The 12201-nt window shown below is 43.8% G+C and overlaps 1 protein-coding gene across 1 annotated transcript in view; it reads left to right on the top strand.

Moving 5' to 3' along the window:
* Positions 1-709: 709 nt before the first annotated feature.
* Positions 710-12201, top strand: part of LOC127348791 (uncharacterized) — a 47681-nt gene continuing 36189 nt past the window's right edge. The window contains exons 1-5 of the mRNA XM_051374695.2: positions 710-1118; positions 1255-1331; positions 1456-1492; positions 1588-1684; positions 1896-2389. Coding sequence (XP_051230655.2) covers positions 905-1118; positions 1255-1331; positions 1456-1492; positions 1588-1684; positions 1896-2389 — 919 coding nt within the window. The 5' untranslated portion in view covers positions 710-904. The remainder of the gene's footprint in view (positions 1119-1254; positions 1332-1455; positions 1493-1587; positions 1685-1895; positions 2390-12201) is intronic.

The raw sequence follows: 12201 nt of genomic DNA, 5'->3' as shown, positions 1-12201 counted from the left end.
AGTTTTCCGAAATTTGAGCACAAAAATGGTAGTAATATGCTAAGAACTCCTATATTTGCATATGGTGCAAATTGTTTCTTTGAATTGTGTCCCTCTTTCATACATAGTTAGGCTAGCAGTACAACACAAAGTACGTTTTGATCTTGGCAAAAACTTGAGGTGTCCATTTCCACTACGTACAATTAAATTGAACACCACTTTTGTGAAGAAAATACTTAGCCATTGATGAATGGACTACGCTGGCCTAAAAAAATGAATATTCATGCCTTATTTTCTTAAGCTCGTGCATTCTTTTCTTTTCTTAAACTCACACTACATAAGAAGTGAAACATTTTCATGTACGTATGTACTTGTGATTAATTGCATGTGCAAGTACCTTGCCGGACTTGTTAGTTAGTCCTGGAATCTACTCTCGTTAGATCTCTCCTTTTCACACCTACTACAGAAAGAGAAAGCCACGCACCAAAGTGCTAGCTAGTTATCAGCCGATGACGTACTTTGGACTACTTTAATCCAAACACTTCTTTCTAACACTTAACCAGTGATCACTAGTACCAGTACCGTAAAGGGTAGGGGTTAATCCAATCTTTCACCTTTCACCTTTATTAGTTTGGATCTGCCATGCATTTAGTATGCTTCTTTCCAAAACCCACATATATGCATGAGCTCACTTTTGTTATCTCATACACGCAAGCTAGCTTCACATATATGCATCCAGACAGCATATGTAGATAGATAGAATTCAATGGTGACATCACCGTTAATTTGGCCCGACCTCCGCCTTTCTCCGCAGTTCATTACATCACTGACGACACGATGAGATGGACGCAACACAGAAATAAGAGTAGCTCTCAACCTCGTCCTCGACCATCAACCAGGTATATCGCCATTCGTTTGGACGATCATGGGGACAAGCAACAAGGGCAACGATGGGAGCTCAGCTGCAAGCAACGATGATAGCACGGTGGAGGAGGAAGGAGGCCAGGACACGGCCAAGGCCGGCGACTCCTCGTCGTCGGTGCGTCCCTACGTCCGCTCCAAGAACCCCCGCCTCCGCTGGACGCCGGAGCTCCACCACTGCTTCGTTCGCGCCGTTGAAAGGCTCGGCGGCCAAGATCGTAAGCGTTCAATCATTTCCATAATTATACTGCCTATGTTAAATCATTTCCATGATACTAGGTACGTATTCCTCGATTCTGGATCGACCGATCTGATTGTCAGCTTCATGTTAACTTGTGAATCTTGAGCGTATAGGTGCAACTCCTAAGCTCGTTCTTCAGTTTATGAATGTCAGAGGGCTTAGCATAGGCCATGTAAAGAGCCATCTCCAGGTATGGATACAACATTTGCCAATTCTTACTTTTCAACCATCCTCTGCAAGTTCTTGTTTAATTAAACTGCCTCCTTCTCATGCATGATGCTGTATTCTCCCATTAATTAATGATCGGTATTCAGATGTACAGGAGTAAGAAGATTGACGACTCTGGCCAGGGTATGTCGACGAATTCATGAATTTTCGATTCCTTGTTTTTTTCTATGGATTCTGCATATTTTGTCCATTGATATGATTTGGTCGAATTTGTGCAGTCATCATAGGTCACTTGGAACAGGGGGGACACGCCTACAACTTCGCCCATCTTCCCTTCCATCATCGTCTGAGTGCTCCCGGTACAATGTTCTCAAGGTAATTTGCTAAAATGTTCTCAAGATAGTTCATTGGCCTCTACATCTTTGAGTTTTCGTTATGGCCTAGTGTGGGGAGATTTTTATTTACCCGGTCCTCTCCATCATCTATAGGATGAAAACAGCAAAAAAAAAAAGAAAATCCCTGCTCGTAGCAAAATGAGCCTAGACTACTAATTCTGACTGATTAACCTCCTTGATTTACGAACTAGGTTTGGCACTGCTCCATGTCCTCCATGGAGGAGGAGCTACCATCAACCATACTGGCTCCATGGCCGCTTTCCTGCATCAAAGCCCTACCACTACTCATCAGGAGCAGCATCCCATCACGCCGAAGCTCTCCGTCGAACTCGTGCTGAACATGTAGCAAGATCAGGAACTGCATCAACCAACCCAGCTTTGATGATCCAAGGCAGCTGCCGACCAAGAAATGATCCTCATCACACCATGAACATGTACCATCACGAAAGGCGGCTGCCGGAAGCTGTTCGGGCGACGGTGTGCAACGATGATCCTAGCCATGGTGACGATGATCTAGATCTCAGCCTCTCGCTCCATACCGGCGGGCCACGGTGGGAGATGAAGAGGAAGGAACAAGACGATGGCGATGATCATCAGGTCGGTGGCGATGAAGAAGAGGAGAGCACTACTGCTACTAGGCTGTCTCTTTCTCTGTTCTCTCCTAGTTGTACTACTCGATCGGAAGGTGAGTAGTGCTAGTGATCATACAGTAGGTCTAGATGTTAAATGAGGATGAGAGAGAGAGAGGATCAATAAGCAAGATGGGCAAGTACTCTTGGTCTCACCATATAATTGATCAGTTGCAATGTGGTGATATCTTGTGGTACTTATCCATAAAAACATATGTAGTAATATAGACTATGTAATACTCCCTCCGTTTCTTTCTATAATGCCTATAGATTTTTGGTATTTGTTTCAGAATATAAGGTTGTAGCTTGGATTTTTTTCAATTATCCCCTCTACCAGTCAGCTTCCACACGACATGTATGAAAAAAATCCATACAAAAGGGAAACAATTAATTAAGATTCCTAATGCATGATGATAACCCACAAGTATAGGGGATCGCAACAGTCTTCGAGGGAAGTAAAACCCAAATTTATTGATTCGACATAAGGGGAGACAAAGAATACTTATAAGCCTTAACAACTGAGTTGTCAATTCAGCTGCACCTGGAAAAGCACTAGTAATAGGGGTGATGTGAAAGCAGCAGTAATATGAGAGCAATAGTAACAGTACCACAGCAGCAGTAACAGTAACACAGAGGTGATGACACCAGAAAATAGTTGATACTACTTCTAATGACATATAGGACCGACTGAGTATTTGATGATGAAAGATGGACCGGGGTTCCCAGCTATCTACACTAGTGGTAACTCTCCAATAACAAGTGACAAGTGTTGGGTGAACAAATTACAGTTGGGCAATTGATAGGATTGAAATAGCATTAAGACGGAATATCAAGTCTATTAATTATGTAGGCATGTTTTCCATATATAGTCATACGTGCTCGCAATGAGAAACTTGCATAACAGCTTTTGTCCTACCAGCCGGTGGCAGCCGGGCCTCAAGGGAATCTACTGGTAATTAAGGTACTCCTTTTAATTGAGCACCGGAGCAAAACATTAACACTTCGTGAAAACATGTGATCCTCATATCTAAGCCTTCCCCTCGAGTTATCCCAGTTACTGTCACTCTGGGGCCTCGGGTTCCGGACATAGACATGTGCAAACAACTTGTAGATACAATCTAAGCAATAATTATAGAGCTTAAATCTAAGATCACGCCACTCGTGCACTAGTGACAAGCATTAAACACAACAAGATTGCAGCAACAATAACTTCACAAACTTCATAGATAGACTGATCATAATGTAACAATTCATCGGATCCCAACAAACACAACACCGATTACATCAGATGGATCTCAATCATGTAAGGCAGCTCATGAGATCATTGTATTGAAGTACATGGGAGAGAGAGTACCAACTAGCTACAGCTAGAACCCGTAGTCCATGGGGGAACTACTCACGGAGCATGATGGAGGCGGTGGCGATGATGGAGAAGGCTTCCGGGGGGTCAATCCCCCGTCCCGGCGGTGTGCCGGAACAGAGATTCTGTCCCCCGAAACGGAGTTTCGCGATGGCGGCGGCGCCCCTAGAGTCTTTCTGGAATATGATTGATTGTTGTAGGGTTTTCGCGTCGCGAGGGATTATATAGGCGAAAGGGCGGCGCGAGGGGGTGCCAGAGGGGTCCACCCCATAGCTGGGCGCGCCCCCCTCCTTGGCCGCGCCGCCAAGTGGTGTGGGGCCCCCCTGGACCCTCTCCGTCTCTCCTTCGGTGTTCTGGGTCCGTCTCGGTAAAATACGAGGTTCGGCTTTTGTTTCGTCCAATTCCGAGAATATTGCCCGAACAGCTTTTCTGAAACCAAAAACAGGAGAAAACAAGAACTGGCACTTCGGCATCTTGTTAATAGGTTAGTCCCGGAAAATGCATAAAAACATTATAAAGTGTGAGCAAAACATGTAGGTATTGTCATAAAACTAGCATGGAACATCAGCAATTATAGATACGTTGGAGACATATCACATGACCCCAATGATTCCTTAGATTTAGGAAACATTGTTTTTCGTTCCTTAATAGTAGAACCTGGCTGCACATATATGGAGATTCAACCAGAGAGATTTGTGGGATTTGTTATGTCAATTTAGGAAATTATCGATTTCCCTCATTCTACTCTGATCTCAAATCGTTAAGCCAGGGAGTCTTATGTAAAGAATACTCTTGCACTAATTTCCGTGCCAAAAAACTATAGGCACTATAGAATGGAACGGAGGGAGTACCATAAATATAGTGTTCATTATGGGGGCAAGGGCCAGCCCGCCTCCTATTTAAAGGGGATGAGAGGGGCTGACCTTAACACCCCAAGCTGCCCCTCTCCCCAAACCCTAGCTGCGCCGCCACCGCACAAGCCGCCGGCAGCCACCACCACCATCGGACCTACCTCGCCCGTTGCTGCAGCTCTAGCCATCGACACCGGAGGACCGCCACGGAGATATACTTTGACTTCTTCATGGAGTGTTGTCTGAGTTCTACTCTAGTCTAGATCTAATCTAGTTAGGATCGCGGAAGCGCTGCCGGATCTTTATCGAAGCGTTCCCACTTCAATGGTGTGCTTGATCACACTTTGAAGAGGTGTTGCTAATCTAGTATGTGCGGATACCGTGGAGGTGTTTCACATGCAACACTAGTTCGTGGGATAATACATCTCCTCGTTACTATACGAGTCTAGTTGCGGGGATCGACTTGCGCCTTCATCAACCTCGTCATCGACAACTTCCTCTAGTTTGATCTATGCGGGTATGTTCCATTGCCTCCTCTCTCGCATATAATCTTGGTTATGCGTAGGAATTTCTTTTTGTTTCCTATATGCGTTCCCCAACACTTTTTATATGAAGATGTTTCTGTTGTCACTTTGTTGGGCGTAATATTCATGGAATGGTGTTCTGTGAGTGTTATGCCACCGACTTGTACACTAAAACATGTAGTGGTGTACGAGGTCACCAACTTTTCACAACAAATTTAATTTCCAAAATCAACTTAATTTCTTACAACGAAAACGATTTAGGCAATAAAGAGGAGCAATTTTTTAGGGTTTCATAGGAGGCGATCAACTCTCCCCTAGGCCACCGCTGCTGGTTCCTCTGCCCTGTAGGGATTCGTAGCAGAAAAAACAAAAAAACTCTAACTAGCGCATCCTGTTTGCCCAGTTCTATCTAGGAGTAATGCTGTAACTAAGATGATTTCGGTGACGCACCCTCGTAGACCAAAAGCGATTAATCTTCCGCTAGAATGTGGATGATGTAGTTGCACTCGTCACCAACCTCGAAGTCGAGTTAATTCCTCCTGGCACACCGTCTAGTGTCGCAAGTGCAACACCTCGTACTTTCGCACGCATATGGTTGTAAACGACGCTCCCGTCTTCGATCCAACGAATGTGCGGAAGTAGATCTTCTGGATTCGGATGCCGGCAGCGCTCCTAGGTACCGGGTGAAGTGGAATCCCTACGTGCGCAGATGTTCGAGGAACCGCGTACGGGAGAGAGAGTGAACAAGAGCCAAACATGGGAGAAGGCGCCCAAGGGGGCTCTCCTTTTCCTCAAGCCAAATTGTATGTTCTCATCCCTCCATATGCCCCACTATATATAGGGGGAAATGGGTGGAGACTCACAGCTAGGAAATGTGGAACTAAAAGGGGGCCATGGTTGGCCCGCTGGGCCACTAATGGCCCATGCACCCCTACCTCCAAAACCCTAGCCTCCCCATAAGCCCATGGGGGGTGGCCGGCCACTTAATGGGCTCCCCTCAGGGAGGGGCCCTTAAGGCGGCCTGCACCTTTTATTATTAAATAAATATATCATTAATTATTAATTCACCTAATTAATACATATACATATTATTTAATTCCTGAATGATCCGAGACCCCTCTTGGACCACTCCGAACATCCTCCTGGAATCCTTTTCGGTTCTGTCTTCTCTATATTTGATGGAGTATGATTACAACACTTTAGACATATCAACACATTGATATATTTCAAGTATTGCAATTTGTGGAACACCTTTCACAAGTTTTGTTAGCATAAAATATAACTCAAATATTTTGTCACCTTGATGAAATCGCAGAGACTCGGTTCTCTCGTTACTTTAATACCCTTCTTCATTCTGAAATTCCTTGACCCTATCAAATAGTTTCAGACTTATGTTTTATTTAGAAAATACATATATTTACGTAAATCAACAATGTAGTTTATGAAACAATGATATCCACTACTTGCTGAAATCCAATACATCCTTATGTATGATACTCAACAATTTTATCGCACAATAAGGCTGACATCTGGGACCCATCAGCCAGCAGGGCGTCAGCGTCCCTCAAAGTTATAACAAGGTAAAAATTAAACAGAAGGGATAAAAAAGGCAAGTATGCCACAATATGACGAGTAAAAAAATCAAGACTTCTCAAGTTTCTTCTATAGAGAGGCTGACATCGGGGGCCCATCAGCTAGCAACATCCCTCTATAAAAAAGGTAAAATCAAACGGAAGACATAAAAAAGTCAAGTATCCCACAATATCAATAAAAATAATCGAGACATCACACCTTGTGCATAGAGGCTGACACTAGGGACCCATCATCCTGCAACGTCAACAAGGCGGTATGGGGTCGAAAGAAATGGTCAAGTAGGCAGGAAAACATAGGTTTAAAACCAATCCAAGAAAGGAAAATTTACCGTTCATACATGACGACATATGGGACCCATCTTGCAACAACGTCCTCAGCGTTAGCAAGGCGATACAAGAGTGAAAGAAAAAAGTAAACTAGACAGAAATTAGGGGTCAAAACTAATCCAAGAAAGGAAAGATTTCTTTTGTATAAAGGCTAAAATATGGGACCCATCAGTCAGCAACGTCCTCAATGTTAACAAGACGGCAAGGGATCCAAAGAAAAAGTCAAGTTGCTAGAAATCATGGGTAAAAAAAATCCAAGAAAGCAAACATTATCTTTTAGAGAGGATGATATGTGGGACCCATTTTGCAGTATCGTCCTAAACGTTAACAAGGCGGTAGGGGGTCGAAAGAAACAAGCTAAGTATCTAGAAATCATGGTTTGAAAATCGAAGAAAGGAAAGGTTTATCGTTCAGAGAGGATGACATGTGGGACCCATGAGCCATCAATGTCCTCAACGTTAACCAGACGATAGGAGATTGAAAGAAAATGCAAGTAGCCAGAAATTAAATCGAAGAAAGCAAACGTTTATTGTTTAGAGAAGCTGACATGTGGGACCCATTAGCCGGCTATGTCATCAACGTTAACCAGGCGGCTAGGAATCGAAAGAAAAGGCCAAGTAGCCAAAAATCAGGTGCCAAAAATAATCCAATAAATGCAATGTTTATTGTACATAGAGGATGATATGCGGGACTCATGAGCCATCAGCGTCCTCAACGTTAACTAGGCGGCAGAGGATCGAAAAAAGACAAGTAGCCAGAAATCTGGGGTCAAAAATAAATTCAAGAAAGTCAATATTTATTGTCACAGAAGATAACATGTGGGACCCATGAGCCAGCAGCATCCTCAACGTTTCAAATGCGGCAGAGGATCGAAAAAAACGCAAGTAGCCAGAAATTAGGGGTCATAAAATCTAAGAAAGGAAACATTTATCGTCTAGAGAAAATGGCATGCCGGACCCATGAGCCAACAGCCTAAACGACTCGATCGGAGAACCGTGAACGAGAGGGCAGGATCGAAAAAAATATAGCGCTGAGACGCAGCCATTTGGACCCTACCTTCCGCGGGAGTGCGGATTTGCATTGACTTGGTTGGCGCACCCGAGAATTTATCATGCACCACGTTCTGGGCCACCATGCACGACTTTTGTCCCAATTCCGTGGTGCTAGATGGCGTCAAAAAAGAGAAAAAAAAATAAGTTTTGAGATGTACTACGAAAAGAGCAAAAATCGTTGGGATGGTGCATCAACAACCACAATCGGAACTGAGTTTCATCGCCAATGAAAACTTTTTTTGTTATTGAAGGGCAACACTCTTGATGATGTTCTTGCTCAACAAAGCGTGAGAGCTCACATGCAATTAATTGGGTACACTACTAGATAAAAGCTATTCAGTGGTGCATCTATATTGCCTATCAGTGGGACACCAATGTGCACCACTGCTATCACGTCACTGCTAATTATTAGCAATGGCGCACCAAGTGGCGCGCCACTGGTATGTGGCCCTGCCAGTGGCGCACCATCTGGTGCACCACCGCTACATTTTTGGTGCGCCACTGCTATATTCTTGAAATTTTGAAATTTGATTTTTTTTTTCTTTTTGGTGCGCTGCTGCTATATTTATGGTGCGCCACTGTTAACTCTGCTTGGTGCGCCACTACTAATCTTAAGAGTGCGCCACTAGTAAAATTTTGAAATTTGAATCTAGATCTAGATCTGGATCTAGCACCATATTTTTGCGATTTTTTCTCTCATTTTTTTGCTTGTTTTTTGTTTTCTGAATTATTTGTCCTGTTCATCTAGCACCATTTTTTTTTGGTTTTGTTTTCCCAATTAGATGGGCCATGGGAAAGGTTGGAGCATGTATAAGAGATGGAGGAGAGGATGGAGACAAAATAGGATGTTGAGGAGAGAAGAGGAGGGAGAATGGAGAATGGAGGAGAAGAGAAGAGAGGAGAGGATGGAGGAGAGGAGGGTCACCGGAGTTCTTGGGGGAGAGGACATCGGAGAGGAGGAAGGATCGCCGGAGTGGAGGAGGGGAAGGAGGAGAGGAGGAGGAGGAGGAGAGGATGGAGGAGAGGAGGAGGAGAGGAGAGGAAGGAGGAGGAGGACATGAGAAGGAGGAGAGTAATGAGGAGAGGAGGAGGAGATGATGGAGGATAGGAGGAGGAGAGGACGGAGGAGGTGAGGAATCTGTGGAGGAGGGAGGAGGGAGGTAGATAAGATGGTACTAGGATAGGTGGTGGCCGACCATTTTTAATTTAGATGGAGGGAAAGTTAGTTGAAAAAAGTTTTTAAAAAGTCCACTGCTTTTTTAAAATCATCAAAATCTTAAGGCTGAAAAAGCCTCAAAAGGATTTTATTTTTAAATTTTTTTATCATTTTTTTTAAAAAAACTAGAAAGCGATCCTTGGGGGTGGGGGGCAGAAAATATGCCCCCTTAGCAATGGCGCACCATGCCAGGGTGCACCATTTCTAAGTGGGGGGTGGGGGCATATTTTCAGATTTTCAAAAGAGGTCCAGAGTGGCGCACCATTGGCATGGTACGCCACAACTATGTAAAATAGCAGTGACAGCCACTGGTAATGCAGGGTGAGGGTGGGAACCAGCCAGAGCTCTAGTGGTGGCGCACTACTACCGGGTGTGCCACTGGTAACATGGCTAGCAGTGGAGCACCTCTTTCTGGTGTGCCACTGCTATATATATAGCAGTGGCTCACCAGTATAGTGGTTCTCCTTTGCTAGTCATCCTATGGCTAGGCCTTTTTCTAGTAGTGGTACAACCCAAGGATGGTGCCATTCCACCCACCAATGTGAACTTTTTGCAAAAAGGGCACAAGGTGGATGGAAATGTGAAGAAGGTGCTTGACAATGGGGGACTTAAAAGGGAAAAACCCAACCTCAAGTTTCTCGGAAGAATAACTGATACGTCGCAAACGTATCTATAATTTTTGATGTTCCATGCTTGTTTTACACCAATTACTATATGTTTTAAGGGAATAAACTATTAATAGTTGCAAAAGTGCACAAGTTCTTGGTTTCAACTTTGTTGTGCAGGAAATAGGCAAATATGGAAGGAAATAGCTATTTATGGTGAAATCTGGAATTTCCCGGAATCTGTCCCTGGTGAACACTTTTCAAAGATCGCTTCGAAACTCCATCAAAACGACGTCCAATGGAAAAGTCGTAAACTAAAAAGTTGTAGAGAATTTCAAACCGAACAATTTGGACATCTTATTAGTCCAGAACGGACAACGGATGCATCCGGGAAAGCAGAATTACTGCGGAGGTTCGTGCAGTCTCGGGACTCCGAAAGTTGGTGATGTATTTGACACAAACTCTTTCCATACCTGGATATTTCGGCCCAGCCACGAGTTGTGAGGCTCATGAAGGACAGAGGGGATTCCTAGGAAGGTTCTAGAGGTGCCCAAGAGCCCTTGGATCAAAGGGGCATCCATCCCATGGCCTAGATTGCATCTCCAACACTATATATTGATGGGAAACCCTATTTTTGGAGGCCCCCAAGCATTGTCACGAAAATCCTCCTCCTTGGCAGCAGCCAAGGAGGGGGGAACACTCATCTACACCAGCACCAACTCAAGGAAGAAGAAGGCTAAGGGGCGGCGCTCCCCCATGATGCCGGCGGCGGGGAAGGAGTCCCCCGCGCCGCCGCCGCCGCCGCCCACGCCTCCGCCTCCCGGCGCTCCTCGCTGAGCCCTCCAACGTCTTCACCGCCATCTCCATCACCAACTCCTCATTGTATTCAGTGGTCCATCATCTCACAAACCTCTGTACCACCCTATGTAAACATGGTGTTTGATGCTATAAGTTATAATCCTATGATCTATGTCATGTTGCCATAGTTTATTTGTTCTTTGATTGATTGGTTGTTTCTCTTTGGTTCATTAGAGTTGTATGTTGATATGTTACCGTCCTTGGTGCCCATTATATTTGTGCGCGCATGGATCAAGCACCATAGGGTTGGTAGTACTTGTATACTAGAAGGGGGAAGTTCTACCGGAGTGACAGAAACCTAAGGACGCGAACCGGATAGTTGCATGTATGGGAGTAAGAGGACCATTTACTTAAGGCTATGGTTGGGAAAACCTTAATGCTTGCTAGTATTTACGAATGTTTGCTAGCAAGCCAATCATATAGTACTTGTAATCCCGGAGGGAGAGCATGTATATTTAGCCTCTCCTACATAGAAAGCTGCATCGAAGACATTGAACCCAAGATCTTCACTAATTGATCTTGGACAAAGCCACCACTATTACCACCGCCTTTCCACACTCATGGTACTGTTAGTTTAGTTTGTTTTATTGCTGCGGCACTAACATTTATTCCATGTATTTTATTGTTCTGCAAAGTCACCTCTCATACCCGTTATCACTTTAGTTTTATTTCCTAGATATTGCAAACGCTTAGTGTGCGTAGAGTTGTATCAGTGGTTGATAGAACTTGAGAGAATGTTTATCCTACCTTTAGCTCCTCGTTGGGTTCGACACTCTTACTTATCGAAAAGGTTACACGCGATCCCCTATACTTGTGGGTTATCAAGACCTTTTCTGGTGCCGTTCTTGGGAGCCATGGCGTAGGTGAATATTTTCGTGTGCACTTGTTTGCTTTATCTCTAAGTAGTTTTACTTCCTGTACCTAGTTGTTCTCTATCTCTTGTATGGATAGGGAATGCGAATTACAAAAAAAAAGTTGTACTTCTTATATAAAAAATAAAAAAATGTTTTCAGAAAAGAAAAGTGATTGGAAAGATGAATAATGGTGAAGTGGGGGTCGACCTTGAACACTTGTGTTCATGCCTGCGAAACCAAAACAATTCTTTCCATGGAAGCTTTTCATTAAAAACTTGTAAATAGTGTATATAGTGTATATAGTGTACATATCTCGCTGTAAATAGAATGTATAGATAACCCCTAGTTTGTTATGCAAGTTTGTCACTATGCTGCCTAGAAAACAGATTTTCTGTGCTCCACTGTAGAAAATTTTAAAAATCACCAGAACGTGATCTTGATCTGAAATTTCTTGAGTGCATAGTAGTGCTTGCTATCTAACTTTCGTTAGTTCCGACTTTTCTGATTTGAGGTACGTAGACAGATCTAATAATTCAATCTTTACGGACTGATTCTGTTGAGACAGATTTCCTGTGATGTGCTGCAAAAATTCGTGAAAAATCTCAGTATGGCATTTTGATCTGAAATGT

The sequence above is a fragment of the Lolium perenne genome, chromosome 4 (genome assembly GCF_019359855.2).
Source record: "Lolium perenne isolate Kyuss_39 chromosome 4, Kyuss_2.0, whole genome shotgun sequence".
In the NCBI taxonomy this organism is placed as follows: Eukaryota; Viridiplantae; Streptophyta; class Magnoliopsida; order Poales; family Poaceae; genus Lolium; species Lolium perenne.
This window is presented reverse-complemented; position numbering and strand designations above follow the sequence as displayed.